This window comes from Phoenix dactylifera, chromosome 2 (assembly GCF_009389715.1).
Source record: "Phoenix dactylifera cultivar Barhee BC4 chromosome 2, palm_55x_up_171113_PBpolish2nd_filt_p, whole genome shotgun sequence".
Lineage (NCBI taxonomy): Eukaryota > Viridiplantae > Streptophyta > Magnoliopsida > Arecales > Arecaceae > Phoenix > Phoenix dactylifera.
The window spans coordinates 199830-223534 of record NC_052393.1 but is presented as its reverse complement, the minus strand read 5'-3'; the positions used below and the strand labels follow the sequence as shown (position 1 = coordinate 223534).

General features: G+C 40.6%; 3 protein-coding genes across 3 annotated transcripts; all 3 read right to left on the bottom strand.

Moving 5' to 3' along the window:
* Positions 1-1320: 1320 nt before the first annotated feature.
* On the bottom strand, positions 1321-6907 carry LOC103708400 (chorismate synthase, chloroplastic-like). Its single transcript, XM_039116286.1, has 13 exons — positions 6651-6907; positions 5030-5180; positions 4790-4866; positions 4607-4665; positions 4425-4508; positions 3970-4062; positions 3373-3453; positions 3165-3296; positions 2828-2930; positions 2549-2643; positions 2376-2441; positions 1893-1977; positions 1321-1773 (listed from the first exon to the last, which is right to left on the bottom strand). Exons 1-13 carry the CDS (start codon positions 6793-6795, stop codon positions 1616-1618), a joined length of 1329 nt encoding a protein of 442 aa, XP_038972214.1. The 5' UTR covers positions 6796-6907; the 3' UTR covers positions 1321-1615.
* Positions 6908-10526: 3619 nt separating this feature from the next.
* Positions 10527-18200, bottom strand: LOC103708399 (probable E3 ubiquitin-protein ligase LOG2). Its single transcript, XM_008793301.4, has 3 exons — positions 17385-18200; positions 13560-14061; positions 10527-10949 (listed from the first exon to the last, which is right to left on the bottom strand). Exons 1-3 carry the CDS (start codon positions 17903-17905, stop codon positions 10818-10820), a joined length of 1155 nt encoding a protein of 384 aa, XP_008791523.1. The 5' UTR covers positions 17906-18200; the 3' UTR covers positions 10527-10817.
* A 713-nt stretch (positions 18201-18913) lies between these two features.
* Positions 18914-20598, bottom strand: LOC103708398 (acetylglutamate kinase, chloroplastic-like). The gene has a single exon (XM_008793299.4). The coding sequence runs from the start codon at positions 20119-20121 to the stop codon at positions 19081-19083; it is 1041 nt and encodes a 346-aa protein (XP_008791521.2). The 5' UTR covers positions 20122-20598; the 3' UTR covers positions 18914-19080.
* Positions 20599-23705: the final 3107 nt, after the last annotated feature.

Below are 23705 nucleotides of genomic sequence, written 5' to 3'. Positions count from 1 at the left end.
TGCTGGTCCGGCATAGCCATCGAACTTCTCATATTCAGTGTCCTCTGCACGCATTCTTTTGGTTAAATTTTAATGCAGTTTAGGACACAATAAGACCGTCGACGCTGTATAATTAACAATGTATTCAAATCATAGTGAGTTGTTAAAACATTATTATGGATTAACATATTTTAATAGACTTATTTTTAACAAAATATTTTTTATATTTAATGCTTATCAATTATTAGTTTGCAGCAATCTAAGTTGCAAGCAACTTGAATGCCAACTATTGGATAAGCTTGTTAGCTGTAAAATACTATATGTATAAATTATTATACTAAATATCTTGTGCTAGAATGAGTTAATTCCAATAAAAAAACTATATTATGAAATTTCATTGTAACCAAATTTCTAGTGAAAAGAAGTGTTTAATACGATCTAAGTTAGCTAGCAAGATCACACTGAAATTAGATTTGATTCGATCGGATAGAAAGAAAAAATTTCTCGTACCGGTACGTTCTGAATGGTCGCTTCGGCTAGTTGGAGAGTGCTATTGATGAGAATTAATTGCTATGCAAACTGATTTACGAGAAATTTTTAATTTCTGGGAAGACGTGCAGCAAGGGGAATTATATGCAGATGCATACTTACCACGTCTTCTCCTGCAACTATGATTCTCCTGGAATGCTTATTGATATTTAGATATTTTGACTGAGTTGTATTGCTTAAATTGAGCGAGCTAAGGAGAGTTTGGAAGTCCTGATCAGGTGGGTAAATTGCCCGACTCAAGCCTTGCGCATGTCACTATCTGATGCTCGTCATAAAAATGTTGATGGCTTGGCTATGCTGGATTCCAATATCCTCTTAGATGTGCTCTTCTTTAAAATCATGAGCATACGACTCGCAGCTTAACTTACATTGCTGTTCTATATCTGTGCACCGTCCTTTTCATCCTTTTCACCCACAATGTCCACGAGAAAATGGCCACTCAGGACGGTGCTTGGATGTTTGCAACTAAAATGGTATGCATTCTTCTGACCATTTCATCACCATTTCGTAATTTTTTAAGAGAAATGCCTCAATCCAAGCATGTTCAGCTGAACAAGATGTTTTGAGGCTTGTTTACCCTCGTACGTTTATTTGATCTGTTAATGATGTGCGCCACCACATATTGCCATCCCAATTTGTGGCGGATGGAGCCTGCATAACTACATAGCATACAATTCGGAACATCCACCTGAATCCTGATTAAAAGCGCAGTTCCTGCTTCAGATGCATGCAACACGAGCCTAAAAAGTCATCGGGCCACAGATTTTTACAGTTACTAATTCAAGAGCAAGATACAATAACATGGATAATCTTGACAGATCGAATGTAACAGATGCCTTCGAAGTCCCAGATCAATCACGCTCACTGCATAAACTCATGTTTATTCAACCACTACGTGCCTAATAGCATTACAGAATCACAGCCAATCACGAAAACCAGCAACAATTGTCTTGATCCACATAGTACATGCAGTAATACGATGAATAATGATCAAACACCAAACCAGTTGCCGCATGAGGAGTCCCATTAGCTCTGTTGTTGCAAAGAAAGAGGAAATAAAAAGAAAATTGTTCTCTGAGAAAATAAATTATTGTGCAAGTTTTGATGTCAACAAGGGTCCGTTGATGGGTGGACTAACTGGCTGCTGGAGGACCGGGTTCACTGGAAACATCTCGCATTGAGCTAGGTGTGCCATCAGTTGATCCAATAGCACCAAAGCTGCCATTGCTTCCACCATCGGAACAGCTGCCATAGAAGACCAAATGCCAATGAAGTCGATCAAAGGGGACAAGCACAGTTTGAGAAGGGTCATCAAAGAACTGTTTCATGTTTTTTATGTAAACAAATGTGGAACAAAGTTGTACCTCTAGGGACCACACAGGGATCATGGCGACCCCTTGCTATAAGTTCAGTCTCCTCTCGATCTCTGGTTACTGTATTCTGTTTTTTCTGCACGAATCAATTACATATTGAAATCGAACAGTATTGAAGTCCACCAATGCACCAACAGTTGATAAGCAAAACATAAATTGAAAATTTTCTTTATAATAAAGTTGTTATGCAGTAGCTACAGCTACAAGCATGTGTTTGAATATCATTTTATTACTTCAAGGGCCCTAAATCATCAGATGGATAAGCGAATTTTTAGTAGATATCATTATTTTTTCTACACAACCTGGAGAATTCCAATTACTTTTATCATAGCAATAATTGATATAAGTAACACGAGGAACCACTTATTGTGTAAAATCTTTCCATACTCTAAAGGAAACAAATGGTGCTGACAATGACATGTATGTATATATATACACATATATACATCAATATATATGTATCAGCCTGCTTACCCCAATAGTAGAGGTCGGTTTAAAAGCTATTCTCATGTAGATGGTTTCTCCATTGGATATCCCTCCCTGTAAACATACATCTTCAAATCTTAGGACAATAATTTTAATCCATGAATTCATAAAATTTCAGTACCGAGGAGAGACTACGGGAATAAAATAGCAAAGGAACAAACCTGTATACCGCCTGATCGATTTGTTCTTGTTCGTATGTTTCCATTCTCGTCTGTATAGAACTCATCATTATGCTCACTTCCAGTCAAAAAAGTACCTGCATAGATTGGTACAAGCAACAGTTATGACACTACCAATAAAGTTAACAGGACAATATGTCATATTTGTTTGATCAAACTGACCACGTCAAATTGGATCAAACAACCCACGCATTGGCACATGGGCTGAGCCAATAAACCTTAGATAAAATTTTACAGCATTACCAGTTCACATTCACCCACCTGCAAATCCACTGCCGAACTCAAATCCCTTGGTTGCTGGCAGAGACAGTACAGCCTTTGCCAAATCAGCTTCAAGCTTATCAAAGACTGGACATCCTAGCCCCTGACAAAATATGGTGATAGCAGTTATTTAACCAGTCTTAAAGGAAGCTATAAAACATTTTGGAAAGATCTAGACAGACAGCAAATCACCCAAAAAGTGACTGGGAAAAAGAATAAATAAATGAATATTTTTACTGATCCAACTCCTGTGGCAGAAAAGCAGGATGAATGCTGTACTGCTCGGGAAGGGCAATATCATCCATGGTTATGATGTTGAATGACGTGAAATACTTACACGTGGAACATTTCTTGCAATGCAGGTCACAACACCACCAACGGAGTCCCCTTTCACTCGTATAGCATCAATGGCATCAATCATCTTCTGAGCATATTCTGGATCTGGACACCTAACTATGTTGCTCTCTATCTGGTAAGATTTCACACAAACTTAATACAACACAAAGAAGTCTTGTAACTCTTAAAATGATTGAGCAACTACAAACCTGCTTAGAGGTCACAGTGTCATTATCAACTACCCCTTCGGGAAGTACAACTTTATGCACTTGAGAAACATATGCCAGAATCTAGGGAGGAAAAAAAAAGAAATTTTAACAAAAGGAAAAGCTATTAGTTCCAGCATGAAAAGCATGTAGTATTCATAACTCAAAACAAGTTGTTTTAGTAAGTGATGCACAAGTCAACGATAGTGACAAACACATTTTTTGCACAAATATAATAGCATCCACCAGATAAGTTCTTTCTTTTTTATGTTATGTCCTTGTGAGTGTAGCTCAGAACAAAGATAGTTTAGCAGGGAAATGAAAACTGTACATAAGTTTATTCCATTAGATAATAGTAGGATACAAGCATATGTCAAGTCTAGCATCACATAAATATCACGAATATATATTCAACCTAAATCCATTGCATGTTCTTAAGTTCTATGGATCTTAGAACAAAGACAGTGCCACAGGGAGATTGAAAGTGCATCAGAGCTTGTCAACTATATCCAGAGGGCATGCAACAATCGCTCATTGCTGAAAGAGAAATGAACCACATACTTCAGAAATTAACAAAAACAATTTGATACACAAACAGACCTCAGTTCCAGCTTTCATTTTCAGAATCTTTTTTGCAACAGCTCCAGCAGCAACTCTCCCAATTGTTTCTCTTGCTGATGATCTGCCACCCCCCTACAGTTCCATTTCAGAATATCATAAACCAGGGGCATTTAAATTTATGTTCAACCAAGCATCCCTCGGCTGTCAGTGAACATTAATCTCTCGAGTCTGTGGCAAAACTATAATCTAGAGATTGCATTTAAAGATTTCTCACAAAAAAATACCACATGTCCACGAAAAGGCTGCTGAAAGGCTGTAAGCCATGTTATTTCAAAACATTGCTAAAGCAAAAAATTGAGATTTTGGCCCCAAATTTACACCTGAACCACCAATTATCACACAAAAATGTTGGGTGCAGCATTTCTGGGGGCAATTCGGGAAGGTAGCAGCACTCTTCTCATAATAAGGTAGCATCTGAAAGGAAAATATGTTACCTGCACCGATCTTAAACCATATTTAAAATCATATGTTGCATCTGCATGAGAAGGCCTATATGCTAGTGACATTTCACTGTAATCCTGCAAGAATCCAAGGGTTGAACAATTGGAAGTTGAATAAATTAAACAATATAAATGTAAAAATCAAAGAGCTGCTCTCATTTTTGTTGAGTGCTTACATGTCCTCTCTGATCTGTATTTGGTACAAAAACATGGATTGGAGTTCCAGTAGTCATTCCTGCAATACGCATTGTACATCAATCGACTTGATCAAACAACGTCAGAGCATGCTGACTGGAGTCCTAACTTCGTCTAGTGGCACCTAAACATGAGTACTGTGAAAGGAGGAAAAGGTTTTTCACCTTCTGAGATTCCTGAAAAAATTTGACACGTATCAGTCTCCTTCCTTGGCGTAGTTATTCTACTTTGACCTGGCCTCCTGGATACCAAATCATTGAAGCGAGGCTAAATGAAAGCATGCCTTAAAACTTTTGGCATTGCATAGGGTGAAAAATAAACAAGAGGTTTAGAAAACTGTATGCCAGCTAAGAGTGAATTATGTAAAATGAAAATTTGGGGTCTGTTTGGAAAGTGCATGAAACCTTCTATCAAGTTCTACTTGCATATCAGCTTCGGAAAAAGGAATTCTTGGTGGGCATCCACTGATGATACATCCAACACCACCACCATGAGATTCTCCATAAGTTGCCACTTTAAAGTAATTTCCAAATACATTTCCAGTTGCCCGCACCTCTGCTCTTTCAAAAGAGATAATATAAGCTTAGATTTTGAACATTCAGGACTAAGCCTATAAAACTGGCAGATGATCATAATATACAAACATATGAGAGAAAAAAAATGCCAATCTAGAAGAATGACAAACAATACAACCGATCGAAAGTGGCACATTTTTGATGAAAAGTGGAACAAAGTGAAAGCAGGAGAATAGAACGTAGACATGGATGCCTTTATATGAAACTTGGTGATCACTAAGCTCCAAATATGACTTCGGAACTATTGCATTGATATTACCTACCTCTCAATGGTCTAAAAGGTCGTTAACTTTGTAGCATGAACATGACAGAACAACTGCCAAATGAATGGGAAAACCTTAGAAGCATCACTAAAAAAATATGTTAAGATGAAAACATTAAAAAAATATGTTAAGATGAAAACATTAAAAAAATATGTTAAGATGAAAACATTTGGTACTCATACAAAAAGAGTGGAAGACAATCATGGTCTAGAGCTAGAACTCTCAGAGTAGTGAAAAAGTAAGGGTATCAATAAAAGAAAACATATTTTAAACTACATTGTGGAATCTGGATGAAGAAGTACCAAATATTTTAAATGCCAGGAACATAAGCTCATATGAATTTGACAAACAAACGAGAAATGACAAATTGTCAAGACTGCTGCGACAGAAACAACCAGACTAGCAGAAGAGACATGCATCCAAGCATTTTAGTAAAAGGACTACAGAAAGCAGATTCACTGGACAAGTAAATGAACAAACAATGGCAGCTGAAAAGCTATGGCAGAATTTTTTATGTACAAATGAAGAGGAAAAAGATATAAACACAATGGACTAACATTAGCATGCAACTAATTACTGATATTTGCATCCTTGCGTCATTTTCATGAAAATTTAATCCTGTCTTGGAGTATTTTATATTAGACAAGCAAATAGGACCGACTCCTGCATTTAAAACCACTTGCTCTACATTTTTTTAGGCACTTATATTCCAGAAAAAATCGATTCCTCTCTTTCCTCTTTTTTTTCTTCTTTTTGAATTCCTTTTATTTTCTTTTCACCCAGCGCATCATTCTTCTTCTCTTTCTTTGAGATCGTCAATAAACCATACGACGCTTTACGCCGGGCTTCTTGTCTGACATGGTAGACTATCCTTGTGCTATGTATGTACTTATCTTAACGCATTGATATGAATCTCTTTCTGCGATGTCCTCACTTCAATCACCAGGTATTAATTTCAAGAAAGCAAGACGATATCTTTTACCTTTTCCACAATTTGTTTCTTATGTTACAAAGTTCTTCTTCCTTAATTTTCTTTTATAAAATTGAATTTTACATAACGGCGATGAGAAACATCATCATCGTCATCAGAAACCAGATAAAAAGAAAAGGTGGGGTGGAAACGTAATCAGGCATTCGGTGTAATAGATCGGGATAAAAAGGTAAACAAAAAGGGTCTCCGAGCAGACCTAGCGTTCGAGGAGGGCAGCTCCGCCGTCGGATCGCGACCTGGACGGACAGCCCGCGGAGATCAGAAGGCCGGAAACCGAGGCCGGTGACGCCGTCGGCTCGGGGGCCCTCCACAAAGGGTTTCGAAGCGAGAGTGGACGCCATCGCTCCTCCTCTCTCTCTCTCTCTCTCTCTCCTCCCCTTCTTTCTAACGTTGCCCTTGAGAAGAAGAAGAGTTTGGTGGTGGTCGAGATGGAAGAGGAACCCCGAAGGCGAATAAAATGTACACCGCCACCACGAGCCCACCTAACCCCGAAGATGGACCGGACCGGTTCGGTCTCGCAGCTCGCTCGCTAACTCGACCCGGAACACGGAAGAATAGAATTTCTTCCCCACCCGAGTTAGCCCTCTTTTCCATTAAAACCACTAATAACAGCTTCTCCAACGATCATAACAATAAATAAATAAAAAGAAAACTAAAAAAAAAGAGGCTTGATTGGATAAACATATTCATAAATTATGATTCTAGAAGGAGAACATTTTTAAGAGTTAATCACATTAGCCGTAACTATACTTTGACATGATTTTGCAGCAAAAGTGATTATAGCTTACTAGTTATTGTTGTAACAAGTTCACGAATGGTTCTTTATATTGTACATGTATGTACGGAACACTTAGGTTATTAGAATACTATTTTATTATATTATATAGAGAAGAAGAGCTAACTTTAAATTTTTATAAATTATTAACTAATTCCTACATTATATTTTAATCAAATACACAGATATTAATCCAAAAAGATATTTAATAATATGTAGGTGAATAAAGAATGACTTTGCCATTATTTTTTGTAGTTATGTTCTTTTTAACACATCCTCATTAAAAGTCAAAAAAGATTTTTTAATATATTTTTAAAATTCATTAGATTTAAGGGGTAATTAATTCCCCACCCTTCAAAAGACCGTGCTGTAACAAAAAATCTCTGTTGACCGGTCTTAAAACCTTTGGTCCGGTATCTCCACCAACTTTAATTCCCGGTCCCTTAGCTTCTTTCTTTTTTTTCAAAAAATATCAAAAATGCCCTTGCCCCTTTTGATCTAACATTCCCAGAAGAACAAGAAAAAAAAATGCATGGCCGCCGCCGACCACTACCCGTCCCCGCAAGAGCTCCCTCTCGCGGCCGCCGCCGACCCTGGCTCGCCCCCTCCCGCGGCCGCCGCTGGCCTCGGAAGAGTGCCGAGGCCGGCGGTGGCTCGGCGACGTGGCCGGCGGAGCGCGGCCGAGATCCTTTCTCCTCCGGATTCTCTCACGGGCGGCGATGGTGGGGAAGAAGCACGGGTGGAGGTCGAGGGCAAGGGAGGCGACGACGGAGATGGCGGCGGAGAGGGAGTCGCACTTAGCCTGGAGATCGGAGCCGATGATGCGGAAGCGGAATGGGTGCACGCGGACCTTACGGGATGGCTCGGAAGGAATAGGATTCAAAACAGGGGAAAAAAAGGGAAAATGAAGATGAAAGAGGTGAAGGGCATTATGGTCTTTTCATAAAAAGTTATTATGCATTGGAAATGGATATGGACCGGTTGTTAAAGTTATGTTCAACAGAGATTAAACATTACAGTCCGGTCAAAGAATGGACCGGACATTAGTTTCCCCTAGATTTTATTATCAAAACTTTTATTTATTTCGGGAACTGTAATTAAAAATTAGTTAATGATGGAATCTCGACGGGCAATAAGAATGTATTTGATTGAGAAAAGTTGGGATCTGAAATAAAAATGAAAATGAGCGACTCCTACTTTAACCATTTGGTTGGTGGGAATTATATTTTTGTTCCTATTTAGGATGAAATGGAAGTGCTCCAATTTTTCAAAAATTCAATTCCATCTTTCATTCCAAAATTTAAATTTTATTTTTTTAAAAAATAACTTTTTTTATTTTGTTGATTCTTCATAAATTTATTTAAAAATATTTTAATTTCGATTCTAGTCATGAACTAAATACATCGAGAGATACAATTATTTTGATTCTCTTTTCAATACATTTCTATTCAAATTTTATTTTTATAATCTTTATTTTAATTTATTTCAATTCAAATTCTGATTTTTATTTCAGTCACGAATTAAATATGTTCTTAATCGAATGATAGCACCATTGGACCATCCGAGTGGACCAGCGGTCGAGCATGATCAAACCTAAGCAGTGTGTTGTGAACTCCGGTTCAAACGAGCGGACCGGCCACGTTGACCAAGTAGGTGGCCTCGGGCTCCCTCCCTTCCTTTCCCACCAACTCCAGCGCCGCCCAGCTATACTTATCTTACCCAGTAAATCCGTTTGACGTTTCACGTTTCCAGAGATTTACGTTACGAGGGATCGCGGCTAACGACGGATGATGATGATGCATCGCCACTTGGCTTTCTTAATTCGTTTTCCTTTTCCTTTCTTTCTTTTTTTTTTTTTTTTTAAGGTCACTTCATGCCATCAAATCCGTAGTCGACATGCTATTTACTGGACCGCAAGCTGATCTAAGAAAGTGGAACTGGATCGGGAGGAGCAAGCAGGGAGCCTATGTAATTCATTCGTGTATTATGCCTTGAATGGAGAAAATTCCTGCAATTTTTAGCCTTAAATATTCATAACTAGGGTTGGCGAGCTAAAGTTGAGTTATTTTGTGGGTCATAAAATATTCGAAATCAAACATAGATATCATGGTTCGCTTGCATCTACAATTTTTTTTAATTCAAGTAGGTGCACTTGCCTTATAACTAGTCAACTCTGAATATAAAAAATTTTGTAATTTGGCTGCATTATAAATGATAAATATTTTCGGAACAAGATTCTCTCTAATTTGTGTTTGAGTTGATGGCCTTAGTTTAATATTGTTCATTGACATCTATGGCAGGACGGCTAGTGGTGGGGCAATGCCAATACGTAGACATCCAACTATATCGAGTCATCCATCATTGTGTTGATACACGAACCATAGATTTTTTGAAATGCATCATCCAGTCATCAAAAGGGATTTGAATTCAGGGTATCCTCCAACCGTGCAACGATTCTGCACATTTACCGCATGAGAAAATGAATTAAAATCGATGAAAAAGTTTTTGATAGCTGATCGAAATCTGCATGTCACTAATGAGTTGTAGATGATTCCCTATTTCCACAGCCATTAATAAGTCACTGTCTTCTTCTTCTCCTTTCTTCAATGGAAGCTCCTGCATCAACACATGGTATGATCATTCGATAAAATCATGAACCTACATTCCATGTTACATGGATAGGAAAAATTGCTCACTCTTCCAGTGCTGCCATGCCGCTAAACAATCAACCACAGCCCTTATTCGCAAAGGTTCCTGCTGGTGATTTCAATCTCCCTATGCCATTTTCATAAAAATATGGACTTTTTGTGCATATAATCAGCCACCGGCAGCGTTGCCCTAAAAATAATCGCATCCGACTTGCATGGCTCTGGGGTGGTATCTGGGAATAAAATTTCTGGATGATCAAATTTGTTCGGATATTTTTTTGAAGGGTTCCGTATGTTATCATTACAAGTATCTCCAGTTTATTTTGATAGGCAGAGATCCTCATTTTTTTTTCCGTAATGGTCCATAAAACTAAAAATTGGTGGAGGATTGATGCAACCACAGTCTATGCCTCGTTCTCAGCAACAAGAAATTCCCCAACAACTAATCTTCCATTTCACTCACGTTCCTGCTCATTAGATTCCAAACTGAAAATTTTATTTCCATTCACTGAAAACCCAGAACTAAACCCTCTCAGATCTTGCTTGGCCAAACACGCAACACGCATCAGAAGTTCATAGCAGGCCTAAATCTTTAGCCAATATCACCATCCCTGGAGTCGGTTGAATTTGTAGAATGACGCAAAACATATGATCATAACATCATGAGTGAGTTGATGCACGACATTGCAAACATCAAGAACTAGTAATATTGTAAAGGAGTATAATTTGCGCATTAAGAGGTCATCTTCACAACACTTTCCCCCAAGCTAATGGATGTGCAGAATATACAACACTGACGGCTTGCAACATTGCCCAAAGTTGTGAACCATTATGTAGTCCTCGTATAATTAGAAAACTCCATTTCGTATGTTGCCACCTTCTGCTTATTGGAAGTCACCATTGAGAGGACGAGGCTTTGAGGTGCAAACCGAGCAAATCATCACTGTGACTCATGCTGCTCCTCAGATCTATTGTTGACCTTTATCTCCAACAGACGCTCCACTGGCTGCCTGCATATCGGGCAGCGGTTCGTTTGAAACCTTAGAATCTTTGCACATTCACTGCACATGCACTGCAAATAAAGCAAAAAAGACGTGTATTAGTTATAGAATTTAGATATGTTCATGCAGCGTTGACGCATGACATGTTCAATGCTTCAGTATTTCATAATATTGCCATCATAGTTTGATAGAAGCATAAAGGCAAACAGGGTCATGCCCTGCATGGTCACAATCATCTGCAGTTCAGAGGATATTCCAAGTTCAGGTCCTGGGCAATCTCTCCCCCACACCCAAAAAAAGAGGAACAAAACCCCTCTCCCTCAAAAGAAGAAAAAGGAGAGTAGGAATCATTGAAGAGTGTCGTTTAAGAGCCAGGGAATATCCAAACGTTCTAAGAATCAAATATGTCAAGGATCCAAAATTCGAATGGCTCATCTCCTTGGAATCTTGAGGGATGTCACAATGTGAAGCAGCACCATAGACTTATGAATGTCGAAGCAGATGGCTAAAGAGAGATGTAAATTTCAAAGGCTATCATGTAGATTCGAGAGCAATTGAACCTACCTCACAGCCAAGCAAACATGAGATTAAGAATGAGCACCCTTTACCAAGCATCCTTTAGACTTGGATGTTGAACATTGCAGAAGAAAGAACCAGGTTTTTCCCACAGATAAATATATGAGAAAACTATGATGCAGCTAAAAGCATCAATTGGCGAGATTGTTTGGTGAAGGAAATATAGAAGAATAACAAATAAATAGAAAAGCGAAGAAGAAGAGAAAACATAAAACTTACATCTCATATGACTGACTGGCTCTTAACATATGTAATACCCAAATTTTCTGCTGGCTTCCAAGACCAAGCAACTTTGGAAAAGCAATAGGCTTGCCATAAGGCTAAGAAGGTCTAACGCATTATGCTCAAACAACCAGAAAGCAACACTCCAAGGTTCCCCTATTTTGGAAATATTCTATATATAGAATTGTATCCATTTGGAAGTCACAAACTAGAAGCCAAAGAGCTAAATTCAATGCACTAAGACATTGCTTGCTGTTCTGCTGGTCTATTTTCTTTTCGTCAAGAACACATAGAATAACTGTTATTTGGAGGAGATCTAGGCTAAGTTGGAGATTTTCTAGGAGTCAAACTTAGAAAGTAGAGAGTTGAAGTCCTGATTTAGGGGAATAATACTTCAACCGCCACATTACCTAGTTATGTTCCCGGCAATCCAAGGTCCCGGGAAGGGAGGACTTGGGATAAGCCTCACCTTTGTTTTCTTTTTTTTTTAATAATAACACAAAATGGCTGCCCCAAGACTTGAACTCATGCCATTACACCTGTCAGCCTAAACCTTTACCATTGTGCCAAGAAATGACCGCCCCTGATGGAATAACACTACAACATTGAATAAAAACCGAGTCACTTGATAGGCTAACGATCCCAGTTGAAGTCGGATGACTTTTTTTTTTAAAGTTCTAACTTAGAGTCGAGAAGAGTGAGCCCTAAATAAGGTATGCATGCATGCATGCAACATCAACTAGCGACTATTTGATAAAAAGCTGCAATGGTTCCATAGCATTTTTCCTGTTTGGCAATTCCTCCATATTTCCTCTATCAAGTCTTTTTTAATTCCTACTCATTGAATGAACTTACATTGACAGGTTAAAAAGTTAAAGTTAAAGCAACAAGTTAACAGTAAGGAATGCTGAACCGGCCCATACTGGCCGGTTCAACCCGTACCGAACCGGTCCGATCTCTGAGTACCGATCCAAATCGAGCCATACTGGCCTCCGTACTGATCCCTACCGGTCCTCGTAACGGCCCATACCAGTCCGAACCAGTCTGAACTGGCCTGAACCGGCCCATACTGGTATGTATTCAGTGTTATAAAATAGTACCGGCCCGTACCTGCCTCCGTACCGGTACATACCGGCTAGACCAATTTTTTTTGGGCTTTTGGAGGCCGAACCAGTGGTACCGGTTCGAACCGGTACCGAATAGGTCCGGTACGCCTACCAATACCGATTCGGCGATCCTTGGTCAACAGCCATAGCAGCAACGTAGAACTGATACCTCACATTTCGATTGGAGCAGGAAGAAAAAAGAGTCATGAATATAGCCAACAGAAATGATACCTCACATGCTCAACAACTTATCTAACATGACCCGACACCCCTAAACCTATGTGGAACCAAGTGGCTCAGCATACATCAGGAAAGTAAAACATCTACGGACCAACAATTCAAGAAATCCAACATATTGTGATGTTCAAGGGTATTAATAGGTGATAGAAAAATAAAGTCACTAACTTTTAAATTGACAAGACCACAAGAGACCTTAAGCCACACACAAAGAAATGAGATCTATTAAGTGTGCCTCGGTGTAGCCAAAAACATGCACAAATATCAAATAGCATTTCATGTATCACAAAGAAAATGCTCTTTGTTGTATATATGCAACAGAGGGCTGTGCAAAGTTTCACTGAGATCGTCACTCCAAATAAATAATATGGAATTCCTTCTAACATAATTAATTAGCAGCAATATGGCCCTAAATTAAAATTACCAAATTTGTGTGATGCAGGAAAGTGCCTGGAAAATTTTGGAGACCAAGATGCGAATACGAAAGGTCAAGAAAGGAAGACTGAAATATAACTAAATAAATGCATGAGCTAAACTTGCCATATGTCTGCAGGGAAGGACAGTTGTGTCTCGTGGTTCTGACAGACAAATCACACATTCTTTACCAGGATCATTCCCATCAAAGTCACCATCAACTGAGTTTCCTATTCCATAGATCTCTTGCAGCTCATATCTAGTTCCATTCACCCACAAGATCTGCTTCACCACGCGCACTTGATACTCACCATTGTCTTTCTTCTCAAACACAGCTTGTGTAATCTGTGAGTTTGAACTTCCTATCTCCTGAGTTTCACCTACAGGCCCTTGATTGTCGGATGGAGATGCCTCTGCTTTTACAGCTAGGGGATACACTTCCATTTCTCCCTCTTTTATTATCTCTGCTTCCTCAAACATTGAGAAATCAATTCCGGTTCCAGATGGTTGTCTAAATTTCTGTCCCAGACCTTGCTGGAAAGATACTGTGACTGGTTCAAGCAAGTTCTCCTTTGTTGCCGCCAGGTTACACCGAAATCCTTCTTTTGCAAAGAAATAAACGACAATGCTGTTTACAGAAGGGAAACAAGGAGAGACTTTTACTATATCTTTTTCCATAAATCACATGAAAAGTGTTGACGAATAAACGTTAGAATACTTGATTGGGAAAGTATAAAGCATAAAATGCAACTGATGTAAACTGTTACACTGCTAAAACTAGAACTTAACCAGATGGCCGGTGAGAGGTCCATAATGTAAACCAAGTGATAACCAGCACTCCGATATGAAACAGGAGCACACACGATAATTTCAAATGCCTTGCGCTAACAAGAAGCCCACACAAATGTATAGTGTTACACCTTAGCAAGACATAACTTTTAGATCAACTCCTGTTTACAGGTCGAACTGAATAGAGGAATTTGGGGGGGGGGGGGGGAATCATCAAATTGCGAAGAAAGAGTAGCTTGATATCCATTGCTACAATATAGCACATGATGGTATTTAACTGTTCAGTTGAGCAGAATCATGCAACATCAGGAAAATTTATCAATTGCTTTGTCACTTTATAGTAATGCAAATGATGTTTCATAAGCAATTGAAATCACTAGCAAACATTAGCTTTAGTACACCAGTTGAATTAGCTTTTCTGTTCTAAATTAGGTATTTGGTGTCAAAGCAAAGGCTATTATTTTAAGAAGTAACAAAAGCATGAGCATGAGAAGAAGTTACACATTGATATCAACTTTCATATCCTCTCACAAACACACAGAGCACACTTTCTTTAGACAAATGAGAGCACTGCAATGAGATAGCTGTAGAACATGCAGATAACAAACCTACAGCTTACCACAGCAAGAGATTTTTGAAATACAGCCCTCTAATTCTAGACTAATGTGATACACAATCTATATGAAATTCATAGCAACTCCTTCTTTATCCCTCTCTCTTTCTCTCTGTGCACTCTATTCAATTATACTTGGACAGTTTGGCACAAGGCAGTACCTGTGTTGAGCATCTGACAAGGTGATAGGCATTAATCAATGGCATCATTTGCTAAAAAGGTATTTCACATTATATTTACTAAAGAAAATATTGAAAATGAGAAATGCATGAGATCTAACAAGCCATAAGAAACTTTTACATGTTTCAGATAAAAGTGCACTGCTCATGTAATGGTGGAGAGATAACTCACCAACACTTGATGCTGTCGAAGCACCTGCAACTGAGCATTACACAAGCATGGTATTTATTTTTTGACTAGACAGGATGGTCATGTTGTATCAGTCCAAAAAGTGCTGGCGAGACAAAAATCATAAAACGAGGGGCCTGGCTCATGTTGTATCATGTCCAAAAAGCTGTTAAGGACTTGATACCTTTGGTTTCAAGCAAATGAAGATTAAAATGCCCTTCTCTCTCTATGCATGTATGTATGTATGTATGGCATGTCTCAAACCCTCGACTGCAATTCCATCATATGAGAGCAAATAAAAGAGAAAGATGAAATGAAGATGGGTGAGGAAACAAGCTTCAGCATACTGTCCAAAAGGAAGGGTTCATACAGTCTCACTGTAGCCTATATTAGTGGAACTTCTAAATTCCTATCTATATCCAACTCTATTCTTGCTAGTTTTGATACACATCCACCTAATTTTTTCACCAATAAAACGGCCATAAGCTTTAACCCTCTTTTCCTGCTCAACATTTTGGTACATCATCCATGGCCTTGTTACTGTACTGATGGCTTTTGTTAGTTATGCATGATCCTTGTAAAGTGTGGTAATAAAGGTTCTCAGACTATTAAGAGCATAGGAAGGTCATAGAACACTTGAAGGAGAAAGGCATGAATTGAAGATGCTTTTCATTTTGAAGTTGATGGTGGATGGAATTGACAGATAAATAGTATATACAAAGACATGTGGGTATGCATTTGTACGTAAATGCAAAGGGTACCCATATTAACATTTTTCTTTTATTAAACATGGATTTCTCATCAAGAAACATGACACAAGTTGGCAATGAGTTACTCAAGAAATGCAAAATAACCACTAAGAGATATATCTTTATTGTAATGATTGAGTTAACCAAGAATTGAAATCAAGACAACAACAAGTTCTTGAAGAATAAAAAGGCTCATAACAATAGTAAAAGAATGAGCAAACTTATTTATGTACCCTACAAGAATTTGTAGGAATTTGCAGAAAAGGTTATGTCACTCTGAAAGAAAAGATTGCGGTTTTAACTTCAAGTGTTTATTGTCATTAAGAATGCAGCTTTCTATCTATGATTATATTAGTTAATGCAATTCCTAGTTACCTTCCCTAAGTTATGCATATATAAAGTAGACAGAGGGTGTTCAGAATTGAGCAAGGGACTCCACGTTTCAAGTTTAAGAGTAAAGAGATGATGCTTCATTAAGAAAGTGAAGAACACCGGGATGGAAGTATGGCAATGGTAAGGTAGAATACATACAGCTGGAAATTAAAATGAAAAAATGCATCCTATTCATACTTGATATAAAAACATGCTAACATGACGTTTGGCATAATTCCTTTAGCAGCACGAATGGATACGATTGTTTTGGAAGCATTTTTGCCATAATAACTTAAGGGGAAAAAAAGAACTAGCCATATGGGGACGTGAGCAGGCACCACCATGTATTCCACCCTAATTGATTGAAGGAATAAAATATAAATCAACAAAAATTTAGAGATAGTGCCACATAAGGAATAGACGTTCCCCTGAAAGAGATGCTAGCCGGTTTGATTATGTGATGACAGGATTCTAATGCATGTTAATTTTTCATACCTTGTTAACTGGAAAGAGCAATTTATCAATGAATAACAAGTCAACCTTTTCCACAGAATCTTCAAAAAGAAAGATTCGTACTCAAACAAGGGAAGTATAGTTTTTATCTGATCAGATCCTGGACTAATTGTAGTCAACAATTGATCAGACCAAAATACAAACTCCAAAAAAAGTTGTCACCATCGAAGAAAATCTTATAAAATTTTAAACAGTCAAAACAACGTCAAACAATATCAAAACATCCAGACACGCCGGAGTCAATTATTTCTTGTCGATTCTGCAAAGAACGCAGAAAAGAATCATCTGGCAGCAGTGAATGATAAGCTATCTTCGTCACCGTGCTCTGAAATTCTAGTCCTCATAAGCAAACCAGAGATTTAACCGTACATATCTAATGTGAACCCGGCTATACCCCAAGCAAACACCCAGAAAAAGCATAACCACATAGAGAGAAGCCCCAAGCGAGAGGGGGGATATTAAGAAATTCGAAAATATTGAAGGAGATCTAACTGACCAATTTATATCAGGCGATCACAAGCACCGGTCCGAAAAAGAAAGCAAGAAGACAAAGAAAGGAAAGATCACCTTCCAGCGACGGTGGCATCGAACGTGAAAGCAACAAGAAATCGGCCGGGGTTCTGCTCATCGGGTTCGACCCTCAAAGTCTCCTTCTTGAGATTGACGTCATTCCGGATGGTGACGGCCTTCTGGTGCTCGATGCAGGGAGTCGGCACCGGGGTCGGCGGGGGGCACGCATACCTCGCCCCGCCGACCCAGGCTGGGTGGGTGGCGGAGAAGTCCCCGTGGGGCCCCCCGCCGCCGCCGCGGTGGTGGTGGTGGTCGAAGGGGGCGGGGAGGGGCACGGGCATCGCCGGCGGCGGAGGGGGGTAGTACCCGTACTGGTAGTACTGCGGCGGGTTGGGATTTGGGTACTGGGGCGGGTACGGGGTCGCGGCAGCGAACACGTAGCGGTTCGCCGTGACCTCCGGCTGCTGCGGCGCCGGCGGCCCGAAAGGAGGCGGAGGAGGCTGATGGTGGTGGTGTGGGTGCGAATTCCTCCGTCGGCCGTTTCCACCGCCGCCTCCGGTGCTCCCTATGTTGCCCATTCCTCCCCCTCCGCTGATCCGGCCGCCGCGGTTTTGCGATCTTCCGGAAAGAAATTTGAAGAGATTGCGGGCGGAGGAGGCGAAAAGATGCGATGTTAGGAGGTAATTTTGAAGGGAGAAGAGTTACTCCGATGGGCTTTAATGACGATCGGGGGAAAGGAGAAACGGGAGGAGGAGGAAGAATCTCCTTTTGTGCGCTGGCATAATGGAGGGTTGCGTAAAGCTCCACCCACGAAAAGGCGAAAGAAAAAAAATCGGCAGTTTGGCTACTCCCCTTCATCCACATCGTATTTCTTCGAATTAACTAGATGGCCGGATGCTTCTCTCGAGTAAATCCACCGTAATATATTTTTTCTTTTTTATTAAAATAATTCAATATTTTTTAAAAAAATTGCACTACAAAAATTAATAGTTTTTTAGCACGATCTTTTACCACCTCCGTATCACCTATTAATATCTCTCCAACCGAATCTCACCAATCACAAAGCACTCCTCTAATTTGCTTGATAGACAATGAAATAAATAATAAATAAATTTAGATTAATTGTTTGGAACGCGAGTTGTTGGAGCTTCAACTCACTATAAATTGCGTGTGGTGGTAAATTGCGCTTGGATGCCCACATGGTTGGACCATTGGTGAGTGCTCACCCACACCTCCTAGAGCATGCATCCACACATAGAATGTCCGGACCTACTTGGGCTCTAATTTTGGCGTTTGTGATGCGGCTCTCCGCACTCTCTTTTCTCTATTCCTCCTCTTCCCCCTATCCCCACTCCGGCACTCCATTCCAAGCATAATTGCATGTATCATTTTGTTCTTTTAATAAAGCAATTGATGGTTTCTACTATTGTTCGTTGCTATCAGAAAATGGATTAGAGCTTGTGATTTATAATTTGAGAAATGCTAAAAATATCATCGCTCGCTCTATCTATATCCCACAAAAATGTAAAACGCACACGGTGGTCCAATTATTTAAGTGTCGTCAATCCGCAAGATCCTTTAAAAAAAAAAAAAAAAAGATCACTCCACGAGACCTAGTAATTATCAATTTAGAATAATTATGCTACCACTAAGTTGGATCATCATCGTACATTGACGATCTAAATAAAAATCATCAAGATCAAAACTAGCAAGGTGCAAGGAACAACAAAATTACTGCTAGCGGCAGGGGGCATCAACCCTTGATCATGGTCCCGGCTCCCTCGTCGGTGAGAATCTCGAGGAGCAGAGAGTGGGGGACGCGGCCGTCGATGATGCTGGCGGTTCGGACACCCTGGGCGAGCGACCTGACGCAGCAGTGGACCTTGGGGATCATCCCGCCGGCGACCTTCCCCTCCTCCACCATCCTCCTCACCCCGCCGATGTCGATCTCCTTCACCAGGCTCCCCGGGTCGTTCCGGTCCTCCAGGATCCCCGCCACGTCCGTCAGCAGGATCAGCTTCTCCGCCCCCACGGCGGCCGCGATCTCCCCCGCCGCGGTGTCCGCGTTCAAGTTGTAGCCCTGCCCGGCCTCGTCCGCCGCCACGGAGGCGATCACGGGGATGTGGCCGCCCGCCAGGATGGGCCGGAGGATGCTGGGGTCCACGCGGGCCACCTCGCCCACGAAGCCCAGGGCCGCGGCGTCGGGGGCGGGGCGGGCGGTGAGGAGCCGGGCGTCCTTGCCGCAGAGGCCCACGGCGGTGGCGCCGGCGACGTTGATGAGGGAGACGAGCGATTTGTTCACCTTGCCGACGAGGACCATCTCGACCACCTCCATGGTGAGGGCGTCCGTGACGCGGAGGCCGTTGTGGAACTGGGGCTGGTAGCCGAGGCGGAGGAGCCACGAATTGATCTCCGGGCCGCCGCCGTGGACGAGGACGGGGCGGAGGCCGACGCAGGCAAGGAGGACGAGGTCGTTGATGACGGAGGACTGGAGGGCCGGGGACTTCATGGCGGCGCCGCCATACTTGACCACGATCGTCTTCCCGCGGAACCGCTGGATGAAGGGGAGCGACTCCGAGAGGATGTCCACGCGCGTCTGGGGCGGTGTCTGGAGAGGCGGAGCCGCCGCGGTGCTGCTGCTGAGCGGGGTGGACTTGAGGGAAGAAAGGAGGCGGGGGGCCCTGGCGGATCGGAGGCTGAGGCCAGGACTAGGGTTCGAGTTAGGGATCTGGAGGGGCTTCGAGGGGAGGAAGGGGCGTTGGTGGTGCGGAGTAGTTGTCCTCCCGGCCAGCATCTTTCCTTCCCGTTAGCTCTACTCTGCCTGGGACCGACCGACCGACCGTCCCTCTGCGTCAACCCTCCCCAGGTGTTTGACCGAATTGCTAACAGAAAGACGTGGGAGGCGGAGGCTTGGAAGAACGGCGTTGGGTTGTGATCACAGCCGCTCTAGTCGGGTTTATCCTTTGGAGAAGGAGATATTAGGGTTGCAGATCCGTTGGACCCGAGTGTTGATATTAGACATGGGCGCAACTCAATAGCTGACCGCGTTGGGTTTATGGACATTATTCAAGACCCAGCAGCTGTAGTTGGGGTTATCCTTTGGAGAAGAGATATTAGGGTTGCAAATCTGTTGGTCGGACTCGAAAATGATTGATCTCAACCCGAGCTAGTTTCATGTTGATATTAGACGTGGACCCAACTCAATAGCTGACCGAGTTGGGTTTATGGAAATTATTCAAGACCCAGCAGCTGTAGCTGGGGTTATCCTTTGGAGAAGAGATATTAGGGCTGTAAATCTATTGGTCGGATCCGGAAATGATTAATCTGAACCCGAGCTAGTTTCATGTTGATATTAGACGTGGACCCAACTCAATATGACCGAGTTGGGTTTATGGAAATTATTCAAGACCCAGCAGCTGTAGTTGGGGTTATTCTTTGGAGAAGAGATATTAGGGTTGCAAATCTATTGGTCGGATCCGAAAATGATTGATCTCAACCCGAGCTAGTTTCATGTTGATATTAGACGTAGACCCAACTCAATAGCTGACCGAGTTGGGTTTATGGAAATTATTCTAGACCCAGCAGCTGTAGTTGGGGTTATCCTTTGGAGAAGAGATATTAGGGTTGCAAATCTGTTGGTCGGACTCGAAAATGATTGATCTCAACTCGAGCTAGTTTCATGTTGATATTAGACGTGGACCCAACTCAATAGCTGCCCGAGTTGGGTTTATGGAAATTATTCAAGACCCAGTAGCTGTAGCTGGGGTTATCCTTTGGAGAAGAGATATTAGGGCTGTAAATCTATTGGTCGGATCCGGAAATGATTAATCTGAACCCGAGCTAGTTTCATGTTGATATTAGACGTGGACCCAACTCAATATGACCGAGTTGGGTTTATGGAAATTATTCAAGACCCAGCAGCTGTAGTTGGGGTTATTCTTTGGAGAAGAGATATTAGGGTTGCAAATCTGTTGGTCGGATCCGAAAATGATTGATCTCAACCCGAGCTAGTTTCATGTTGATATTAGATGTAGACCCAACTCAATAGCTGACCGAGTTGGGTTTATGGAAATTATTCTAGACCCAGCAGCTGTAGTTGGGGTTATCCTTTGGAGAAGAGATATTAGGGTTGCAAATCTGTTGGTCGGATCCAAAAATGATTGATCTCAACCCGAGCTAGCTTCATGTTGATATTAGACGTGGACCCAACTCAATAGCTGACCGAGTTGGGTTTATGGAAATTATTCAAGACCTAGCAACTCGTTTGAGTTGCATGAATGTCAGATATGATCAGACTATCGAGGAGGCTAATATCACCAAATGACCGGTTCAAGGCAAGAGGAGGATGTGAGGATGGCTCGGGCAAAAGTTTTGGAAAAGATAAAAGAGAATTAAGCCCTGTTTGGGGGAGCTTTTGGAGGGCCAAAAAGCACTTTCTGGCCCTCCAAAAGTACTTTTAGATATAAAATGGTGTTTGGTAAAATTTTTGGAAAGCTGTTTCAACTTTTGCGGAAAGTTGAAAACAGCTTTTAGGGAGAAGCTCCAATTTGGAGCTTTCCGAAAATATTATTTTCAGCTTTGTCGGGAAGCTCTATTTTTGACCAAAATACTTCCATTTTTAAAAAAAAATTTCTCCCCAAAATCTCATCTCACCGCCTGTTCCTCTCCCACCCACGCCCTCACCCCACCCCCACCCCCACCCCGCTGCAGCGCCGCACCCCCTCCCTCTCCCCCGCCACCGCAGCCGCTCCCTCCCCCTCCCTCTCCCCTGCCGCCGCAGTGCCGCACCCCCTCCCTCTCCCCCGCCGCCGCAGTGCCGCAGCCCCTCCGGCGTCGTTGGCCACGCGGGAGGAGAACCCTTCCCAGGGGGCCAACCACGGCCGTCGAGACAGCCGCAGGCGCTGCTGGCCTTGGCCCGACCCCCTCCCGCGGCCGCCGCGGCCTGGCCCCCTTCCGGCGCTGCCGACCGCGCGAGAGGAGAAGAACAGAGAAGGGGGGAGAGGAAGGAAGGAGAAGAAGAGAAGAAAAAAAAAGAAAAGAAAAAGAAAAGGAAAAAAAAGGAAGAAAAGGAAAGAAAAAAAAGGGAAGAAAAGAAAATAAAAGAAAAAAAAGAATAAATAAATAAATAAATGCATAAATAAATATTTATATAAATGAATGAATGAATAAATAAATAAGATAATAAATAAATATATTTCAATGAATAAATATTTATATCATAATATATTAATATGTTATTTTAAATAATTTAATATTATGTTATATTATGACAAATTAATTAATACTAATAATTATAATATTTTATATCTTTATTATTGTATTATACTATAAATATAATATATATTAAATTATATCATAATATATTAATATGTTATGTTAAATAATTTAATATTATGTTATATTATAGAAAATTAATTTACTCTAATAATTATATTACCATTATGCTATGCTATGCAATGTCATATTACTATATTATAATAATAATATTTTATATTACAGTAATATTATACTATATCGTATATTATGTATTAATATATGTTATGTTTTATTATGCTCTATTGTATAATACTATGCAATGTCCTTTATGATAATTTTGTCATATAAAAGTATTTTCTCAGTTTGTTTACCAAACATATGTTAGAGTGCCACAGCACTTTAAAAATATAGTTACCAAACAGCAAACAGCTATAAAAAGAGAATTAGAGTCTAGCGGGATGGTCGGGCAAAGAGGAGTTTAATTATTTTATAGAATTTTGTTTTGCCTGCGGTCGGGTTGGGTAAGTAATAAGTAGGCTCAAGTTATTTACTAATTAAGTCGGATCAAGCCGAATCAAAATTTGGGGTTTCTACTTGACCCGCTATACAGAAAGGGGTCCAATATTTAAATCTGATTTGGCTCCAGGAAGTCTTTATGAATGAGTTGAATCGGGTCATAAGCTGATGCTGATCCATTTTGTAGCCCTAAGAAGAAGAGATAGGTGATGACATGAGATGATTCTACCATGGTTCATATGGAATGACCACGAGATGATATTGGTATGGCTTGATTCATTTGGCACTAAGAATGAAGGATAGATCTATTCAAATATGAATACAAATTTGAGTATCTGACTAGATACCTTTATTTCTGTTCATCAAAGAAAAATAGATGCAAATATGTATAAATAACTATCTAATTTGTATTTGGTTCTATTTTAGAGTTTTATCTAATCTTACCTAACACTTATAATTTTTTTTAAAAAAATAAGTGACCCTATTAACATGTTATTAAGTCAATTTATTTCTCACTCGATAATACATTTGAATTTATGATCATAAAATTTAACCATTTAACTTATATTTATATTTTTAATAGTAGATTTATATCCATCTTTTTTA

What these genes read in the sequence shown, in the direction of transcription:
- LOC103708399 (XM_008793301.4), bottom strand. Translation starts at nt 17,905, where the DNA reads ATGGGCAACATAGGGAGCACCGGAGGCGGCGGTGGAAACGGCCGACGG. An exon ending in GATGCCACCGTCGCTGGAAG is followed by an intron (nt 14,062 to 17,384) that starts GTGATCTTTCCT and finishes TTCTGTAAACAG; the next exon opens with CATTGTCGTTTATTTCTTTG. An exon ending in TCCTTCCCTGCAGACATATG is followed by an intron (nt 10,950 to 13,559) that starts GCAAGTTTAGCT and finishes CTTTATTTGCAG; the next exon opens with TGCATGTGCAGTGAATGTGC.
- LOC103708398 (XM_008793299.4), bottom strand. Translation starts at nt 20,121, where the DNA reads ATGCTGGCCGGGAGGACAACTACTCCGCACCACCAACGCCCCTTCCTC.
- LOC103708400 (XM_039116286.1), bottom strand. Translation starts at nt 6,795, where the DNA reads ATGGCGTCCACTCTCGCTTCGAAACCCTTTGTGGAGGGCCCCCGAGCC. An exon ending in ATGGTTTAAGATCGGTGCAG is followed by an intron (nt 4,063 to 4,424) that starts GTAACATATTTT and finishes ATGGAACTGTAG; the next exon opens with GGGGGTGGCAGATCATCAGC. An exon ending in TTGCAAGAAATGTTCCACGT is followed by an intron (nt 2,931 to 3,164) that starts GTAAGTATTTCA and finishes ATATTTTGTCAG; the next exon opens with GGGCTAGGATGTCCAGTCTT.